The sequence below is a fragment of the Macaca nemestrina genome, chromosome 17 (assembly GCF_043159975.1).
Source record: "Macaca nemestrina isolate mMacNem1 chromosome 17, mMacNem.hap1, whole genome shotgun sequence".
In the NCBI taxonomy this organism is placed as follows: Eukaryota; Metazoa; Chordata; class Mammalia; order Primates; family Cercopithecidae; genus Macaca; species Macaca nemestrina.
Genome location: NC_092141.1, coordinates 65,743,069 through 65,759,742, shown reverse-complemented (window position 1 = coordinate 65,759,742; position 16,674 = coordinate 65,743,069). Strand labels below are relative to the sequence as shown.

Genomic DNA, 16,674 nt, shown 5'->3' with positions numbered 1-16,674 from the left:
CCAGTCAATATTATTTTGAATCCTTGGGTGAAACTATGAATGGGATTTGGGACTCCCAGGTTCACTCCAGAGGTTAGATCTCTCGAGAGGCTTACTTTAGCAGAGAAGTTGCTTCATGTCCTCTTCCTTTCAATAAATGAAGATGCTATTAAATGTCTTTTCCAAATTTTAGTTTCTGTGATTCATTCCAGGTCTCATGAAGAATGAGATGCTTTGTATCAAGGAAGATATAATTTGGTGGATTTATGCCCCCAAATGTTATCTGAATCCCGCTAGCCTGCTGCTCGATGAGCATTTTAAAGATCTCATAGGCTGGGTGCAGTGGCTCACACCTGTAATCCTAGCACTCCAGGAGGCCAAGGCGGGCAGATCCCTTGAGCGCCAGACTAGCCTAGGCAACATGGCAAAATCCAGTCTCTACAAAAAATACCAAAAAATTACCCGGGCATGGTACACCAGCCTGTCGTCCCAGCTACTTGGGGGCTGAGGCCAGGAGGATCTTGAGCCCAGGAGGTCTAGGCTGCAGTGAGCCAAGATTGCGCCACTGTACTCCAGCCTGGGTGACAAAGCAACACCCTGTCTCAAAGAAAAAAAATTTTTTAGTAGACAAAGGTCATTTGTTACATGTTTCCAGTAGAGATTAGCCCGTAAAAGCATGATAAAAGGGTTATCATTTGGGACATAAGAGTATGTCCTTCTGTAAGTATATCCAACAAACCTTGATTATGTTTTGTTTTGTGGCCATTAGAATATAGGATTTGACTGTTAGTTCAGCAGCTCATTTACAAAACAGCATGGATAGCATGGGGTACCTTCCAGTTGTGTGTAAAGAAGGTGAAATGGAACCTTCTGGCTCATGTGGAGAGGCTTAACGTTTCCAACAGTCCTCTTTAGAGAAAAAGTATTTTACTGCAAAGGTGAGATTTTTAAAAGATATTCTACCATGCTTCACTTACAGACTCTGAATTAGAAGCTCCTGTTTGAAACTATCTGTCTGCCTCTTGTCCTAATAAGCCTACTGGATAAGATTGTTACATCTCTCATTTCCTTCCTGCCTGTCCACAGATCTCACTCTCTGTGTACCTTTGGCATCTCCTGCACCATGTAATTACTGAAGTATCCTGTCTAAATAAATAAACATTTTTGACATTCTCAATTATGTTAATGACTACTTACATCTTATGCTATTTTTTTTTTAAATTTTTTGAGACAGAGTCTTGCTCTGTCACCCAGGCTGGAGTACAGTGGCATTATCTCAGCTCACTGCAGCTTCTGCCTTCTGGGTTCAAGCAACTCTCCTGCCTCGGCCTCCTGAGAAGCTGGGATTACAGGTGCATGCCACCACGCCCAGTTAGTTTTATGTTTTCAGTAGAGCCCAGGTCTCACCATGTTGGCCAGGCTGGTCTTGAATTCTTGACCTCAAGTGATCCACCCACCTCAGCCTCTCAAAGTGCCGGGATTACAGGCGTGAGCCACTGCACCCAGCTGACCTTATGTTAAAATAAAGACTTGCAGCTGGGCACGGTGGCTCACACCTGTAATCCCAGCACTTTGGGAGGCCAAGGCGGGTGGATCATTTGAGGTCAGGAATTTGAGACTAGCTTGGCCAACATGGTGAGACTCTCATCTCTACTAAAAATACAAAAATTATCTGGGCATGGTGATGCGTGCCTGTAATCTCACCTACTCGGGAGGCTGAGGCAGGAGAATCGCTTGAACCCGGGAGGCAGAGGTTGTAGTGACCCGAGATGGTGCCACTGCACTCCAGCCTGGGCAACACAGTGAGACTCCATCTCAAAAAACTAAAAAATAAAAAATAAAGACTTGTGGCCAGGCACAGTGGTTTATGCCTGCAATCCCAGCAGTTTGGGAGGCCAAGGCAAATGGATCTCTTGAACCCAGGAATTCGAGGCCAGCCTTGTCAACATGGCAAAACCCTGTCTCTACAAAAAACACAAAAATTAGCCAGGCATGGTGGTACACGCCTGTAGTCCCAGCTGTTGGGGAGGCTGAAGTAGGAAAATTGCTTGAGCCGAGGAGGCAGAGGTTGCAATGAGCCAAGATTGGGCCACTGCACTCCAGCCTGGATGACAGAGTGAGATCTTACCTAAAAAATAAAATAAAATACTTGTGGAAATTGATTCCTCAGATGTATTTGCCTATGTGTCCTATGGGTCAAATAACATAAGAACATTGCATCATTGTTAGTTAATAGCTAAAGATGAGGCTATAACACTGATGCCCATCTATGGGGGTCTGGTGAAATTTCTTTATGTGCTGATATGAGGTCTCCCAGATAGAGGATTAAGTGAAAAGAGGAAAATGCAGAACATGTGAATTTTGTGCTACCATTTATGAAGAAAAGGAAAAAGTATATGTCATTGCTGGCATGCATAGAATATCTTTGGTGGGATACACAAGAAACTGTGTTAGCTGCCTTTAAAGAAAAGAACTGGGTTGCTGGGGGACAGGGATAGGGAGTGACTTCACTGTATAGCCATCTATGCTTTTTGAATTTTAAATAATGTGAAAATGACCTATTGAAAAAAAGGTTTATAACAAAATAAAATGGAATAGTATGGTCGAACGGGTTGAAAAGCAGTTTATTAAAAGTTAATGTTCTAACCTATTTCTCAATAAATCCATCCAACTCAAAATTTCCACTCTTCCATACCAAGTTGTTTTACTTTGAGCTAGAGTTCTTGGCAGAAGGAGTTGAGGGCAAGGATTCCACTTGTGTACACACATGCCGACATGTGTACACACATACGCACATACTCCCTCTGTTTGTACCTAGAGAACCAGTCTTTCAGATTTCTAAATTCCCAAGGTGTTTACAATCTAAAAGCCGGACCTTGGTTATGTTTTGGTTTGTGGCTGTTTGAACAAAGGATTTGACTGTTAGTTCAGCAGCTCATTTACAAAACAACATGGATAGCATGGGTTACCTTCTAGTTGTGTGTAAAGAAGGTGAAACGGAACCTTCTGAATTTCACAGAACTATGTGCCCCGGCAGAGTCCGAATTTATCCTCACGCCCTGCAAGACAAATGTTTGTGACCACTCCCAGCCATCAGTGTTTTTCTTTTGTGGCTTGAGGGAATAAATCATGCAACTGTTTTCGCATCAGATTCTGGCCTCTCTCCCTCTCAGGGCAGGGTGCCATTTGCCGTGCCTGACAAAGTGCTGTGGCCACAGCTGTGTGAGGCGCTCAACATGAAATTCAAGGCCGAAGTGCAGAGCAACCGGGGCCTGACCAAGGAGAACCTTGTGTTCCTGGCGCAGAAACTGTTCAACAACAGCAGCAGCCACCTGGAGGACTACAGCGGCCTGTCCGTGTCCTGGTCCCAGTTCAACAGGGTAGGGGCCCGGCCACCAGCAGCTGTTAGATCTGTCCCTCCCAACTAGACATTCTCAGGAGTCTCCCTGCCCTGGGCCCTTATTCTTCATGTCTGTAATAAAATGTACCAAAAGTAATAGAAGCTTCTGACTAGATGGACAACTTGAGAGTTACCCAGGTCACATGTAGAAAACGTCTACAGTTAATGCATTTTCTTCCTTTGTAAAGGAAATAGAGCAAAGCAGACGTTAACATAGCTCATGAGAAGCAAAGCTTTTGAGGGGATGCGAACTCCGGGCCTCTCTCCCCTTCACTCTTTTGTGTTCCCCATGTATAATGCCAGATCAGGCTCCTATGGGACCCTCAACCCACGCAAAGGGATGCTGATGAAAGAAACTTCTCCTCTAGCATCTGCTAATTCAGATGTTACTTTGATTTTATTTTTATTTATTTATTTATTTTTGAGACAGAGTTTCACTCTTGTTGCCCAGGCTGGACTACAATGGCACGATCTCGGCTCACCACAGCCTCCGCCTCCTGGGTTCAAGTGATTCTCCTGCCTCAGCCTCCCAAGTAGCTGGGATTACAGGCATGCGCCACCACACGTGGCTAATTTTGTATTTTTAGTAGAGACGGGGTTTCTCCGTGTTGGTCAGGCTGGTCTCAAACTCCCAACCTCAGGTGATCTGCCTGCCTCAACCTCCCAAAGTGCTGGGATTACAGGCATGAGCCACTGCACCCACCCTATTTATTTTTGTTTATTTATTTATTTTTGAGATGGTGTCTCGCTCTGTCACAAGGAGTGCAGTGGTGCGGTCTCGGCTCACTGCAACTTCCGTCTCCCAGATTCAAGCAATTCTGCCTCAGCCTCCTGAGTAGCTAGGATTACAGGCACCCGCCACCATGTCCAGCTAATTTTTGTGTTTTTAGTAGAGACAGGGTTTCACTATGTTGGCCAGGCTGGTCTCAAAACTCCTGACCTCAAGTGATCTGCCTACCTCGGCCTCCCAAAGTGCTGGGATTACATGCATGAGCCACCACGCCCAGCGTCACTTTGATTTTAATTTAACTTTTGTTTCTTTTCCTGCCCGCCCCCACCCCCAAGGTATTTTAAATGTCTTTAATTTGGAGCCTAACAATGTGCATTTCTCAGAAGCTCCCAGGTGACACTGATGCTGCTGGTCACAGACCACACATCAAAACTAGCAAGGGACGGGTCAGCCCAGCCCCAGGTGAAAGTGTCTGTAGCAGGACCCCACTGGGTGCTGGTAACTGCAGTGTGGTATTTTCCCCTTCTTGCCTCTTTTCTTCTCCATGGGACCATTAGGTAAAACTCAGGTAGGTGGGGATGTTTGTACACCTCTGACAAGGGTAGATGTTTGTTTCCCATTTAATTTTTCCAATTAAATATATGTATAATATTCCAAGTGTTACTCTTGTTTTCTTGTGTTTACTGTTGTATCTCCAACCAGGAGAATTTACCAGGACGGAATTACACTTTCTGGCAGTGGTTTGACGGTGTGATGGAAGTGTTAAAAAAACATCTCAAGCCTCATTGGAATGATGGGTGAGAATCATTATTTCTTAAGGCACCAACAGAGTCTGAAGGTCTTCTTTCTGGCATCATAAGTCACACTCTGCTTCTGTCCTTTGTCCTTGGTGATCCAGGGCCATTTTGGGGTTTGTAAACAAGCAACAGGCCCATGACCTACTCATTAACAAGCCAGATGGGACCTTCCTGCTGAGATTCAGTGACTCAGAAATTGGCGGCATCACCATTGCTTGGAAGTTTGATTCTCGTGAGTGCCCCTCCCTTATGTCCAAAGTTTGCTGCTTTCGTTACAAAATTATTTTAACAAATAATTTAGTGGGTACTTACTATTTGTTGGGGTCAGTTCTAATTATGGGAAACACAAATGTATAGCCATGACATACTTTTAATAAGGCAGCCTATGAAAAATACTAATATGGGAAACACAGTTACTAATTTGGTTATGCATGAAAGTATATGGCAACATGGTTATACATGAAAGTTAAACCATGACATGGCTACCTATGATACAAGAGTCTGTGCAGAATCTCAGTTGCTTCCCTCTTAAAATGTTTGCCTTATTGTATTACTCTGCATAAAGCTTATTTCAGTGAAGAATTACTTGGATGATTTGGAGTTCTTACAGTAGTAAAAATATTCCTTTTAACATACGGATATTGCCATCAATCATTCTACCCAAGATGTTAGTTCTTTTCTTTTTTTGAAACAGGGTCTCACTCTTTTGCCTGGGCGGGAGTGCAGCGGCACAAACATGGCTCACTGCAGCCTCGACCTCCTGGCCTCAAGCAATCCTCCTGCCTCAGCCTCCTGATTAGCTGGGACCACACACATGCACCACCACACCCATCTAATTTTTAAATTGTTTGTATGTTGCCCAGGCTGGTCTCGAACTCCTGGGCTCAAACAATCCTCTGCTTCGGCCTCCCAAAGTATTGGGATTACGGGCGTGAGCCACTGCACCAGGGCATCAAGAATGTTAGTTCTCACCTCTGACCCTCACAATAAGGGTAGCTTGCTAGTTCGTTTTCTGTGAATTAAAGTTTTTATTAACTTTTGGCTAGGTGCGGTGGCTCATGCCTGTAATCCCAGCACTTTGGGAGCCTCAGGCAGGAGGATCTCTTGAGGCCATGAGTTTAAGACCAGCCTGGACAACATAGCAAGCCCCTGTCTCTAAGTAAATAAATAAATAAGTTAATTAGCTGGGCATGGTGGTGCTCATGGTGTGCGCCTGTAGTCCCAACTACTCTGGAGGGTGAGGCGAGATGATCACTTGACCCCAGGAGTTCAAGGTTACAGTGAGTCATGATCACATTACTGTACTCCAGCCTGGGCAACAGAGTAAGACCCTGTCTCATAAACAAACAAAAAAAAAGGCTGGGCATGGTGGCTCACGCCTGTAATCCCAGCACTTTGGGAGGCCAGGGCGGGCGAATCATGAGGTCAGGAGATTGAGACCATCCTGGCTAACACGGTGAAACCCCATCTCTACTAAAAATACAAAAAAATTAGCCAGGTGTGGTGGTGGGCACCTGTAGTCCCAGCTACTTGGGAAGCTGAGGCAGGAGAATGGCATGAACCCAGAAGGCAGAGCTTGCAGTGAGCCGAAATGGTGCCACTGCACTCTAGCCCGGGCGACAGAGCGAGACTAAATCTAAAAAAAAAAAAAAAAAAAAAAAAAAATCACTTTTAATAGCTCTTATGCTTTCTCTGGTTGTGGGCATGCTTCCTAGCTCTTATATATCTTTGTATAGGGAATCAGGGATCGGGGGTCAGTAAGAACTGTTTCTTCTACTGAGGACCGGAATACTGTTTGAACTTGAAACGTCTGAGATTATTGGATCTCTTGGGAAGTGATTGGTGTATTACCTGCTTATCTACCCATGGCTTTTTATTTTTATTTTTTGAGATGGAGTCTCTGTCACCCAGGCTGGAGTGCAGTGTCATGATCTCAGCTCACTGTAATCTCCACCTCCCAGCCTCAAGCCATCCTCCCGCCTCAGCATAGTACCTGGGACTACAGAAGAGCGCCACCACAATTGGCTGATTTTTGTATTTTTAGTGGAGACGGGGTTTCATCATGTTGGCCAGGCTGGTCTCAAACTCCTAACCTCAGGTGATCCACCTGTCCAGGCCTCCAAAAGTGTGAGATTACAGATGTGAGCCACCATGCCTGGCCCCTACCCATGGCTTTTAAAAATATTTCAGGCCGGGCCAACATAGTGAAACTCCATCTCTACTAAAAATACAAAATTAGCTGGGTGTGGTGGCACGTGCCTGTAATCCCAACTACTTGGGAGGCTAAGGCAGGAGAATTGCCTGAACCAGGGAGTCGGAGGTTGCAGTGAGCCAAGATCACACCACTGCACTCCAGCCTGGTAACAGAGCAAGACTCCATCTCAAAATAAGTAAATAAATAAATGAATAAAAATACTTCACCTGTAACCCATGGTTATTTTTAAATGGAGATTTCTATTGGAGCCATTATAATGGCAAGTTTGAATTTATAGTATGTTTGGGTTTTAAGATTTCCTATTCAGAAATCATGTTTAGAATGTGATTGTTCTGTTTATTGATCTAGAGGAAAGAATGTTTTGGAATCTGATGCCTTTTACCACCAGAGACTTCTCCATTCGGTCCCTAGCCGACCGCTTGGGAGACTTGAATTACCTTATCTACGTGTTTCCTGATCGGCCGAAAGATGAAGTATACTCCAAATACTACACACCAGTTCCCTGCGAGTCTGCTACTGGTAACAGTGTTCGCATTCTGATTTGATTTTGTGTGTGTGTGTGCGCGTGCCTGTGTGCGTGCGTGCGTGTGTGTGTGTGTGTGTGTGTTATCTCTCTTGCATGAAAACCCACACAATTACCATTCAGTGAGAGCAGTTTGAGCATTTTCCAGGGCAGATGTAAACCCTGGGCTGGATTCTTCAGTCGTACAGAAAACACATCTGCCACTAATCCCAAATACCAAATTGAAGAAAACATTCTTTTTAATACAAACTTAGATCAAACAAAATTAGAGAGGTAAAATTTTGTTTTTCATGCCAGAGATAGTTTTATTGCTTTCTGAGTTTAGAAGTATTACATATTTATTACAAAATTTTCAGAAGACGCATAAAGGCATGAAAAAGAAAACAGGCCAGGTACGGTGGGTCATGCCTGTAATCCCAGCACTTTGGGAGACCAAGGCAGGCGGATCATTTGAGGTCAGGAGTTCCAGACCAGCCTGGCCAACATGGTGAAACCTCATTTCTATAAAAAATACAAAAATTGGCCGGGCGCGGTGGCTCAAGCCTGTAATCCCAGCACTTTGGGAGGCCGAGACGGGCGGATCACAAGGTCAGGAGATCGAGACCATCCTGGCTAACACGGTGAAACCCCGTCTCTACTAAAAATACAAAAAACTAGCCGGGCGAGGTGGCGGGCGCCTGTAGTCCCAGCTACTCAGGAGGCTGAGGCAGGAGAATGGCGTAAACCCGGGAGGCAGAGCTTGCAGTGAGCTGAGATCCGGCCACTGCACTCCAGCCTGGGCGACAGAGCGAGACTCCGTCTCAAAAAAAAAAAAAAAAAAAAAAAAATACAAAAATTAGGTGTGGTGGCGGGTACCTGTAATCGCAGCTACTCGGGAGGCTGAGGCATGAGAATCACTTGAACCCGGAGAGTGGAGATCGCAGTGAGCTGAGACTGTGCCACTGCACTCCAGCCTGGGCAATAGAGTGAGACTCAGGATCAAAAAAAAAAAAAAAAAGAAAGAAAGTCAGGCGTGGTGGTTCACTCCTATAATCCCAGCACTTTGGGAGGCTGAACCTAGGAGGTGGAGGTTACAGTGAGCTGAGATCGTGCTGTTGCACTCCAGGCTAGGCAACAAGAGTGAAACTCCGTCTCAAAAACAAAAACAAAAAAACAGATACCACACAACATCTCTCATCTAGAGATTAACCTCTATGGATGATTTAGTGACTATTCTTGCACTCTCTAAACAGGTATGTATTATACATTGCATCACCTGATGTTTGAAGTTCCTGTTTGGAGGTTAAATCTAGCAGGAGAATGAAGACCATAAACAAGGAAACATATATTCAGGCCAGGCACAGTGGCTCATGCCTGTAATCCCAGCCTTTTGGGAGGCTGAGGCAGGTAGATCACCCAAGGTCAGGAGTTTGAAACCAGCCTGGCCAATGTGGTGAAACCCCATCTCTACTAAAAATACGAAAAGTAGCTGGGTGTGGTGGCGGGTGCCTGTAATTCCAGCTACTTGGGAGGCTGAGGCAGGAGAATCACTTGAACCAGGGAGGGGGAGGTTGCAGTGAGCCGAGATTATGCCACTGCACTCCAGCTTGGGCAACAGAGTGAGACTCTGTCTCAAAAACAAACAAACAAAACACAAATGTATTCATTTAGTGATGGGCGCTCTGAAGACAAAGCAAGGTAGAGGGATAGAGAAGTGGCAGGGAGGAGAATGGAGGTGTTATTTTACTAGAGTGGTCAAAGGGGGTTTCTCTGAGAACATGTTTTTTTTGTTTTTGTTTTTGTTTTTGAGACAGGGTCTCACTTTGTTGCCCAGGCTGGAGTACATTGCTCACTGCAGTCTCCAACTGCTAGGCTCAAGGGATCCCCCCACCTGAGCCTCCCACATAGTTGGGACTACAGGCATGCACCACCAATCCTGGTTAATTATTTTATTTTTATAGATCTGGGGTCTTGCTATGTTTCCCAGACTGGTCTCAAATTCCTGGGCTCAAGCAGTGCTCCTTCCTTAGTCCCCCAAGTTTCTGGGATTATAGGCGTGAGTCTGTACCCAGCCAGGATGTGATATTTGAATAGTCATAAATGAAGTGAGGAAGCTAGCCATACAAAGATCTAGAGAAAAAACATTCTATGCCAAGAGAACAAGTACAAAAATCCTGGGTTGAGAATGGGCATGTCTGGAAAGCCTCAGGAGGGCCAGGGAGGCTGGAGCCTGTTCAGCAGGGAAGATAAGTGGTAAGAGCTAAGGTCAGAGCACTCCAGCCTTGGAGTTCAGGGTAAAAGGTTGGGGTTTGGACCATACTATATATAATTTTTTGTGACTTTTTATTTTTTTCACTTGGAAATATATCCTAGGTAGCTGGGCATGGTGGCTTACGCCTGTAATCCCAGCACTTTGGGAGGCCGAGGCAGGCAGATCACTTGAGGTCAGGAGTTCGAGACCAGCCTGACCAACATGGTGAAACCTCGTCTCTACTAAAAAAAATACAAAAATTAGCCGGGTGTGGTGGCAGACACCCGTAATCCCACTACTCAGGAGGCTGAGGCAAGAGAATCGCTTGAACCCGGGAGGCGGAGGTTGCAGTGAGCCGAGATCACGCCACTGCACTCTAGCCTGGGAACAGAGCAAGACTGCCGCAAAAAATATATATATCCTGTGCAGAGTTGCAGCTCAGTAAATGTAATCTTCCAACATCATTTTGATGATTGCCTACAGTCCCATTGTATTATGGTGAGTTACATGTTCGTTATTTAAGATGCTTATAATTTGGGCCTGGGCACAGTGTCTCATGCCTGTAATTCCAGCACTTTAGTAGGCCAAGGAAGGAGGATTGCTTGAGCCTAGGAGTTTGAGACCAGCCTGGGCAACATAGTGAGACTCCATATCTACAAAAATGAAAGTGAGCTGCGCTTGGTGGCACATGCCTGTAGTCCCAGCTACTCAGAAGGCAGAGGCTGGAGGATTGGTTGAGCCCAGGAATTAGAGGCTGCAATGAGCTATGATTGTGCCATTGTACTGTAGCATATATGACAGAGTAAGATCCTGTTTCAGAAAAAAAAAGTCCTATTTCTGGCAGCATTTCTTTGGTTTTTAGCTTCTTAGCCAATCTATAAAATTCTCTACACACTGTAAAGCACAAAAAAAACATGAGGTATTATGAAAAGGTCGCTCCTGACACTGGAAGCCCTGGAAGAAGAAGATTAGGGTAACAAGCAATTGGTGAACCCTGCAGCATTTCACCCTCTTGGGCTACTTAAATGACAAGCTCTTTGTCCTGTAATCATAGTGGGATCGTCCTTGCCTAGTATAATTAACATTGTACTGATTCCTGTATTCACATACCCAGAAACAAGACTTCATTCTCCCATGTCAGATATCACATTCTTACTACCTGCTTACCTGGATTTCCATAGTCAGCCTTCTGAAAAGGTAACTGGTCGACCAGATCATGTGCAGGTTTATCTGCTCATCTGCCACATCCCAGTGGGGATTCTGTGGGAAGCAAAGGACACATCGCATTCTTGGCACCAACATCACTCACTGGGACTAGTGACATCAAAGTACCCCAAATGCGGAAGCACCAGGCGTGAAGAAGCGTGCACGTGCTGGGAAAAGTAGCCTTCCCTTCCCTGAAAGACTAGACACTCAGAGTTAGAGGAACCTCAGACATCATCAGGTCAGATCAGTGGCTCTCCAGTGCCTAGGCCTTTCCATAGGATCCCTGACCAGTGCATATGCACCTTCTGCTTGAAAACCTCCAATGATGGTCAGGCACCGTGGCTCACACCTGTAATCCCAGCACTTTGGGAGGCCAAAACGGTGGATCACTTGAGGTCAGGGGTTTGAGACCTGACCAACATGAAGAAACCCTATCTCTACCAAAAATACAAAAATTAGCTGGGCTTGGTGTCACGCACCTGTAATCCCAGCCACTCGGGAGACTGAAGCACAAGAATCGCTTGAACCCAGGAGGTGGAGGTTGCAGTGAGCTGAGATCGCACCACTGCACTCCAGCGTGGGCAACAGAGCGAGACTCTGTCAAAAAAGAAAAAAAAGAAAACCTCCAGTGACAAGGAAATCAGTCCTTCCTAAGATAAATCATTTCTCTTCTGGGCAGTTCTACTTAGAACATTCTTCCCTACATGGCTGAACATTTGTCCTCTTAGGACCTGCCCCTCCTGGTCCTGATTTTATCCCCTGGGTCAGGTAGAGCAAATCCTGTCTCTCTGCTGCATCTTGGACTTTAAGCTTTTCAAGGTATTTTTTTTTTAATTAGTACGCAATTAGTGCTTGACTTAGATTTGTATTGAAGTACATAGTTTCCGTGGTTTGAAGAATTTATTGAAACATCCAAGCCAATTTGGAAGACATCTTGAATTTCAGTTTTAGTGCTGACCTTCTCCTTTACCAGGTCTTCCTAACAGATTGAAATATTAAATGCTTGGCCAAGTGCAGTGGCTCACGCCTGTAATCCCAGCACTTTGCGGGGCCAAGGTGGGCAGATCAGTTGAGGTCAGGAGTTAGAAAACAGCCTGGGCAGCATGGTGGAACCCCGTCTCTACTAAAAATACAAATATTAGCCAAAGTGTGGTGGTGCATCTGTAATCCAGCTACTCAGGAGGCTGAGGCATGAGAATCATTTGAACCTGGGAGGCAGAGGCTGCAGTGAACCGAGATTGCACCACTGTACTCCAGCCTGGATGGCAGAGTGAGACTGTTTCAAAAAACAAAACAAAAAAGAAATATTAAGGGCTTGTGTCATATCCTTAGATAAGTTAGGTGGTTGTGTTCTGTCCTAAGAAAAGATGTGATTCATAAGGAAGATCACATTTTTATTTCACTTGAGCACTTTGATTCACCACGTTCTCCCCTTGGCAGCTAAAGCCGTTGATGGATACGTGAAGCCACAGATCAAGCAAGTGGTCCCTGAGTAAGTGGCCAGGTGGCTCTGGCCCTCCTTCTGCCTCTTTCCTCCTTCCCCAGACCCTGCCTCCTGCCTCCCACCCTGATCCTGGGCCCAGCTTTCTGCTCCCCCAGGAAACCTGTCTCAGCCCTGGGGAGGGACCTGGGCTTGGTCACGCTGTGCCAGTACCCGAGTGCCCACTCCTGTAGCTGGAGCTCCAGGGCCAAGTGGGCACTTTGTCCTTCTACACCCCGAGAAAGACAAACATGCCCCTCGGTCCCCTCCCCGTCAGCTGCCCCGGCCTCCCTGGTGGCTGAAGCTGTTCTCTTCCTTCTGCAGGTTTGTGAACGCATCTGCAGATGCCGGGAGCGGCAGCGCCACGTACATGGACCAGGCCCCCTCCCCAGCTGTGTGCCCCCAGGCTCACTATAACATGTACCCACAGAAGTAGGTGGCGTTCTTGTTGGGGTCCACAGGGGAAGAACTGGGGGCTTGGCCCCAGGCTGGACCCCTGGAGGGCTGGTGGGCAAAGGAATCCAGAGCTCCTCTAGATCTGAGACCAGGCAGCCCTGGCCCGGGCTCTGGCCTTTGGGAGGGAGAGATTTGACCAGAAGTGATTGGTGGTTTAGAGTTGGGTTGGGCAAATGTCATCTGTTCCCCTCTCTCAAAATGGAGATTTTTCTTGCTCTAAGGACTGAGTGGAGTTGTGCTGTGTCTGGACAGCCGTTGTGAGAGGTAACTGGGGAGGGCATTTCAGTCTGAGTTGCTGTGTAGCCAGCTGTTCGAATGGTCATTCTTTTCCCATGATGCCCCAGGCTGAGGGCATAGGCTGGCTCAGACTGCTCCCCTGGTGGCCTGTGGAGCTTGGGGTGGTCTCTCACAGCCTTTCCCCCTCCCTTCATCCCTCTTTCCCTCCCAAGCCCTGATTCAGTCCTTGACACCGATGGGGATTTCGATCTGGAGGACACAATGGACGTGGCACGGCGTGTGGAGGAGCTCCTGGGCCGGCCAATGGACAGTCAGTGGATCCCACACGCACAGTCGTGACCCCGCGACCTCTCCGTCTTCAGCTTCTTCATCCTCACCAGAGGAATCACTCTTGTGGATGTTTTAATTCCATGAATCGCTTCTCTTTGGAAACAATACTCATAATGTGAAGTGTTAATACTAGTTGTGACCTTAGTGTTTCTGTGCATGGTGGCACCAGCAAAGGGAGTGCGAGTATGTGTTTGTGTGTGTGTGCGCGTGTGTGTGTGTTTGCACATTATGGTGTTTCTCCCTCTCACTGTCCAAGAGTTTAGTTGTAGCAAAGAGGCCACAGACGGAGGCTCTGGTGGTTTTTACTTTGTGCAAAAAGGCAGTGAGTTTCGTGAAGCCTGGAAGTTGGCCATGTGTCTTAAGAGTGGCTGGACTTTGACATGTGGTTGTTTGAGTAAGAGACGGACAAAGGGAGGAGAAAGCACGTGTGCGCCAGTGAGTCTTCGTCACTCTGTCTGCCAAGCAATTGATATATAACCGTGATTGTCTCTGCTTTTCTTCTGAAATGTAGATAACTGCTTTTTGACAAAGAGAGCCTTCCCTCTCCCCTACCCCTGTGTTCTTGAGTAGGAATGGGAAAGGGGGCAACCTACAAAGATTGTTGGGGCAAGGGAAGTCACAGGCTTTCGGATGGGCGGTGGCTTTTCACATAACACTTAGCTCATCTTAACATTCTCTCTTTGTGCTTTCTCCCCTCCTGCCTGCCCGCACCCTGGAATTGCCACTCAGTTCCTCTGGGTGTGCACACATGTTTGGAGAAATAGAGGAGAGAAAAGAGGGCCATGTAACTGAGAGCTTACAGTGCCAACGCCGTTTGTGTTCTGGCCAGAGTGGAGCACACAGCCCTGACTCCTGGGCGCTGAGACTGTTGCCTGGTTACCCAGGAAGGTGCTGTTCCGGCTGCCCAGCCTTTCTCTGAGCCAGCGGATGCACAGTCGGAGGTGTTCTTCAGGCTTATTAATAATGCTTTTTGCAAATGTTGAATCATGTTTCTGTTTCTAAGTTGGATCTTTTTTGTTTTCCCCTTCCCACCCTGATTTGACATCAAAATTCTCTCTTGTGCATTGGGCCCTGGGTCATTCGAACCCAGGTCACCTCATTCCCATTCTCTGTTCACACCTGATGTCTTGAAGAGTAGGTGGCAGCAGTGTGGGCTGAACCTAGGCCAGCTTGCTCAGCGGGTCACCCTGCTGTGGGGTCCTGGCGGGTGTTGGTAACGTGAGGAAATGCAGTCAGCAGGTTTGCTGGGGAGTTTGATGAAAGTATAAAAACAAAACAAAACAAAAGCCTCGGTATAATTTTGTTCCACGACTTCTTCTGTAGCTTTACACCAGAAGGAAGGAATGGGCTACAGCAGGCAGTGGGGGAAGCGGGGGTGAGCAGGTGTATTAAAATAGCTTACGGGTAAGGCCTAAAAGGTCACCCCTCGGCCCCCTCTCCAAAAGAAGGGCATGAGCACCCCCAGGAGAGGATGGCCCCAAAAACCTTATTTTTATACATGAGAGTAAATAAACAGATATTTTTTTTACAAAAATAACTTCTGAATTTATCAGTGTTTTACTGTTAAAGAAAAATATTCCTCTATAGTAAATTATTTATTGGAAGATGACTTTTTTAAAGCTGCCGTTTGCCTTGGCTTGGTTTCATACACTGATTTATTTTTCTATGCCAGGCAGTAGAGTCTCTCTGCCTTTGAGGAGCAGGCTACCCACATCCCACTCAGTCCCTCCCTACCCCTCAAGATTTGATGAAAATTCCAACCATGAGGATGGGCGCATTGGGGAAGGGTGAGAAGGAGAGCCTGCCTATTCAGGGACCTAGGCTCAAAGAGCCCCTCCCTGCCCGTCACCCAGAGATGCTTCACCAACACCTGCCTCTGAGACCTCGCTGTCTGTTCCAGCAACCCTGGTGGGGGGTCAGACTTGATACACTTTCAGGTTGGGAGTGGACCCACCCCAGGGCCTGCTGAGGACAGAGCAGCCAGGCCGTCCCGGGCCGCTTCGAGCTCACTTTGCAGTTGGCACTGGGTTGGGGAGGAAGAGAGCTGATGAGTGTGGCTTCCCTGAGCGTGGGGTTCCCCTGCTTGTCCAGTTCCAGTTGTGAGCTGTCCTCGGTGTTACTGAGGCTGTGCCTGGAGAGTAGAGATTTTTGATGAAAGGTGTGCTCGCTCTCTGCGTTCTATCTTCTCTCTCCTCCCTGTTCCTGCAAATCACAAGAAAAGGTAGTGGTGTGTCTTGACCCCATCAGCCTCTCACCCACTCCCAGACACACAAGTCCTCAAAGGTTTCAGCTCCGTGTGTGGGATGTGCAGGGTTTTTCTAGGGGGTAGGGAGAGACCAAAATGAATATAACTTAAAATGAAAGTATACTTTTTATAATTTTTCTTTTTAAAACTTTGTGAAATTATTTCAGATACATATTTTAGTGTCAAGGCAGATTAGTTATTTAGCCACCCAAAAAAAGTATTGTGTACAATTTGGGGCAGTCACAAAGTTGTGTATTTTATGTTACAATAAAGGCTTCCTCTGAAGGGATGGTATTGAGTCCTGTTTTTACTTTTTTCTGTCACGTGCCAAGGGAGGGCAGCTTGAACACAGGGATAAGTTTCAAATCATCAGCGTGACCCTGAAAAAGGGAACTGGTTGGGTGGTTGGGAGTTGGCAGCCTCAGAGGGCACATCATTAGCTCTGATGGCAGATGGGGCCTTTCATACCTTCCTGCTCATGTGATGTTTTGAAAATTAGAATGATGGTCTCATCTTCTTGCCTCCTGACTCCAGAAAGCTTGTCCTTTTTTCTTTTCTCTCTTTTTTCCAGCTGCCACACAGGCTGGAGTGCAGTAGCGTGATCTTGGCTCACTGCAAGCTCCGCCTCCTGGCTTCACACCATTCTCCTGCCTCAGCCTCCCGAGTAGCTGGAACTACAAGCGCCCGCCACCACGCCTGGCTAATTTTTTTGTATTTTTTAGTAGAGACGAGGTTTCACCGTGTTAACCAGGATGGTCTCGATCTCCTGACCTTGTGATCCACCCACCTCGGCCTCCTGAAGTGCTGGGAGGCACTCAGATGTGAGCCACCGCGCCCAGCCGAAAG

General features: G+C 46.7%; 1 protein-coding gene across 3 annotated transcripts in view; it reads left to right on the top strand.

Annotated features, from left to right (window-relative positions):
- LOC105472124 (signal transducer and activator of transcription 5B) overlaps positions 1-16,117 on the top strand; it is a 91,170-nt gene extending 75,053 nt beyond the window's left edge. For all 3 annotated transcript variants that reach the window (XM_071083170.1, XM_071083169.1, XM_071083171.1), the window contains 7 exons: positions 3,153-3,359; positions 4,812-4,906; positions 5,008-5,138; positions 7,470-7,640; positions 12,521-12,572; positions 12,885-12,992; positions 13,466-16,117. In XM_071083170.1, coding sequence (XP_070939271.1) covers positions 3,153-3,359; positions 4,812-4,906; positions 5,008-5,138; positions 7,470-7,640; positions 12,521-12,572; positions 12,885-12,992; positions 13,466-13,592 — 891 coding nt within the window. In that variant the 3' untranslated portion in view covers positions 13,593-16,117. The remainder of the gene's footprint in view (positions 1-3,152; positions 3,360-4,811; positions 4,907-5,007; positions 5,139-7,469; positions 7,641-12,520; positions 12,573-12,884; positions 12,993-13,465) is intronic.
- The last annotated feature ends 557 nt before the right edge of the window (positions 16,118-16,674 follow it).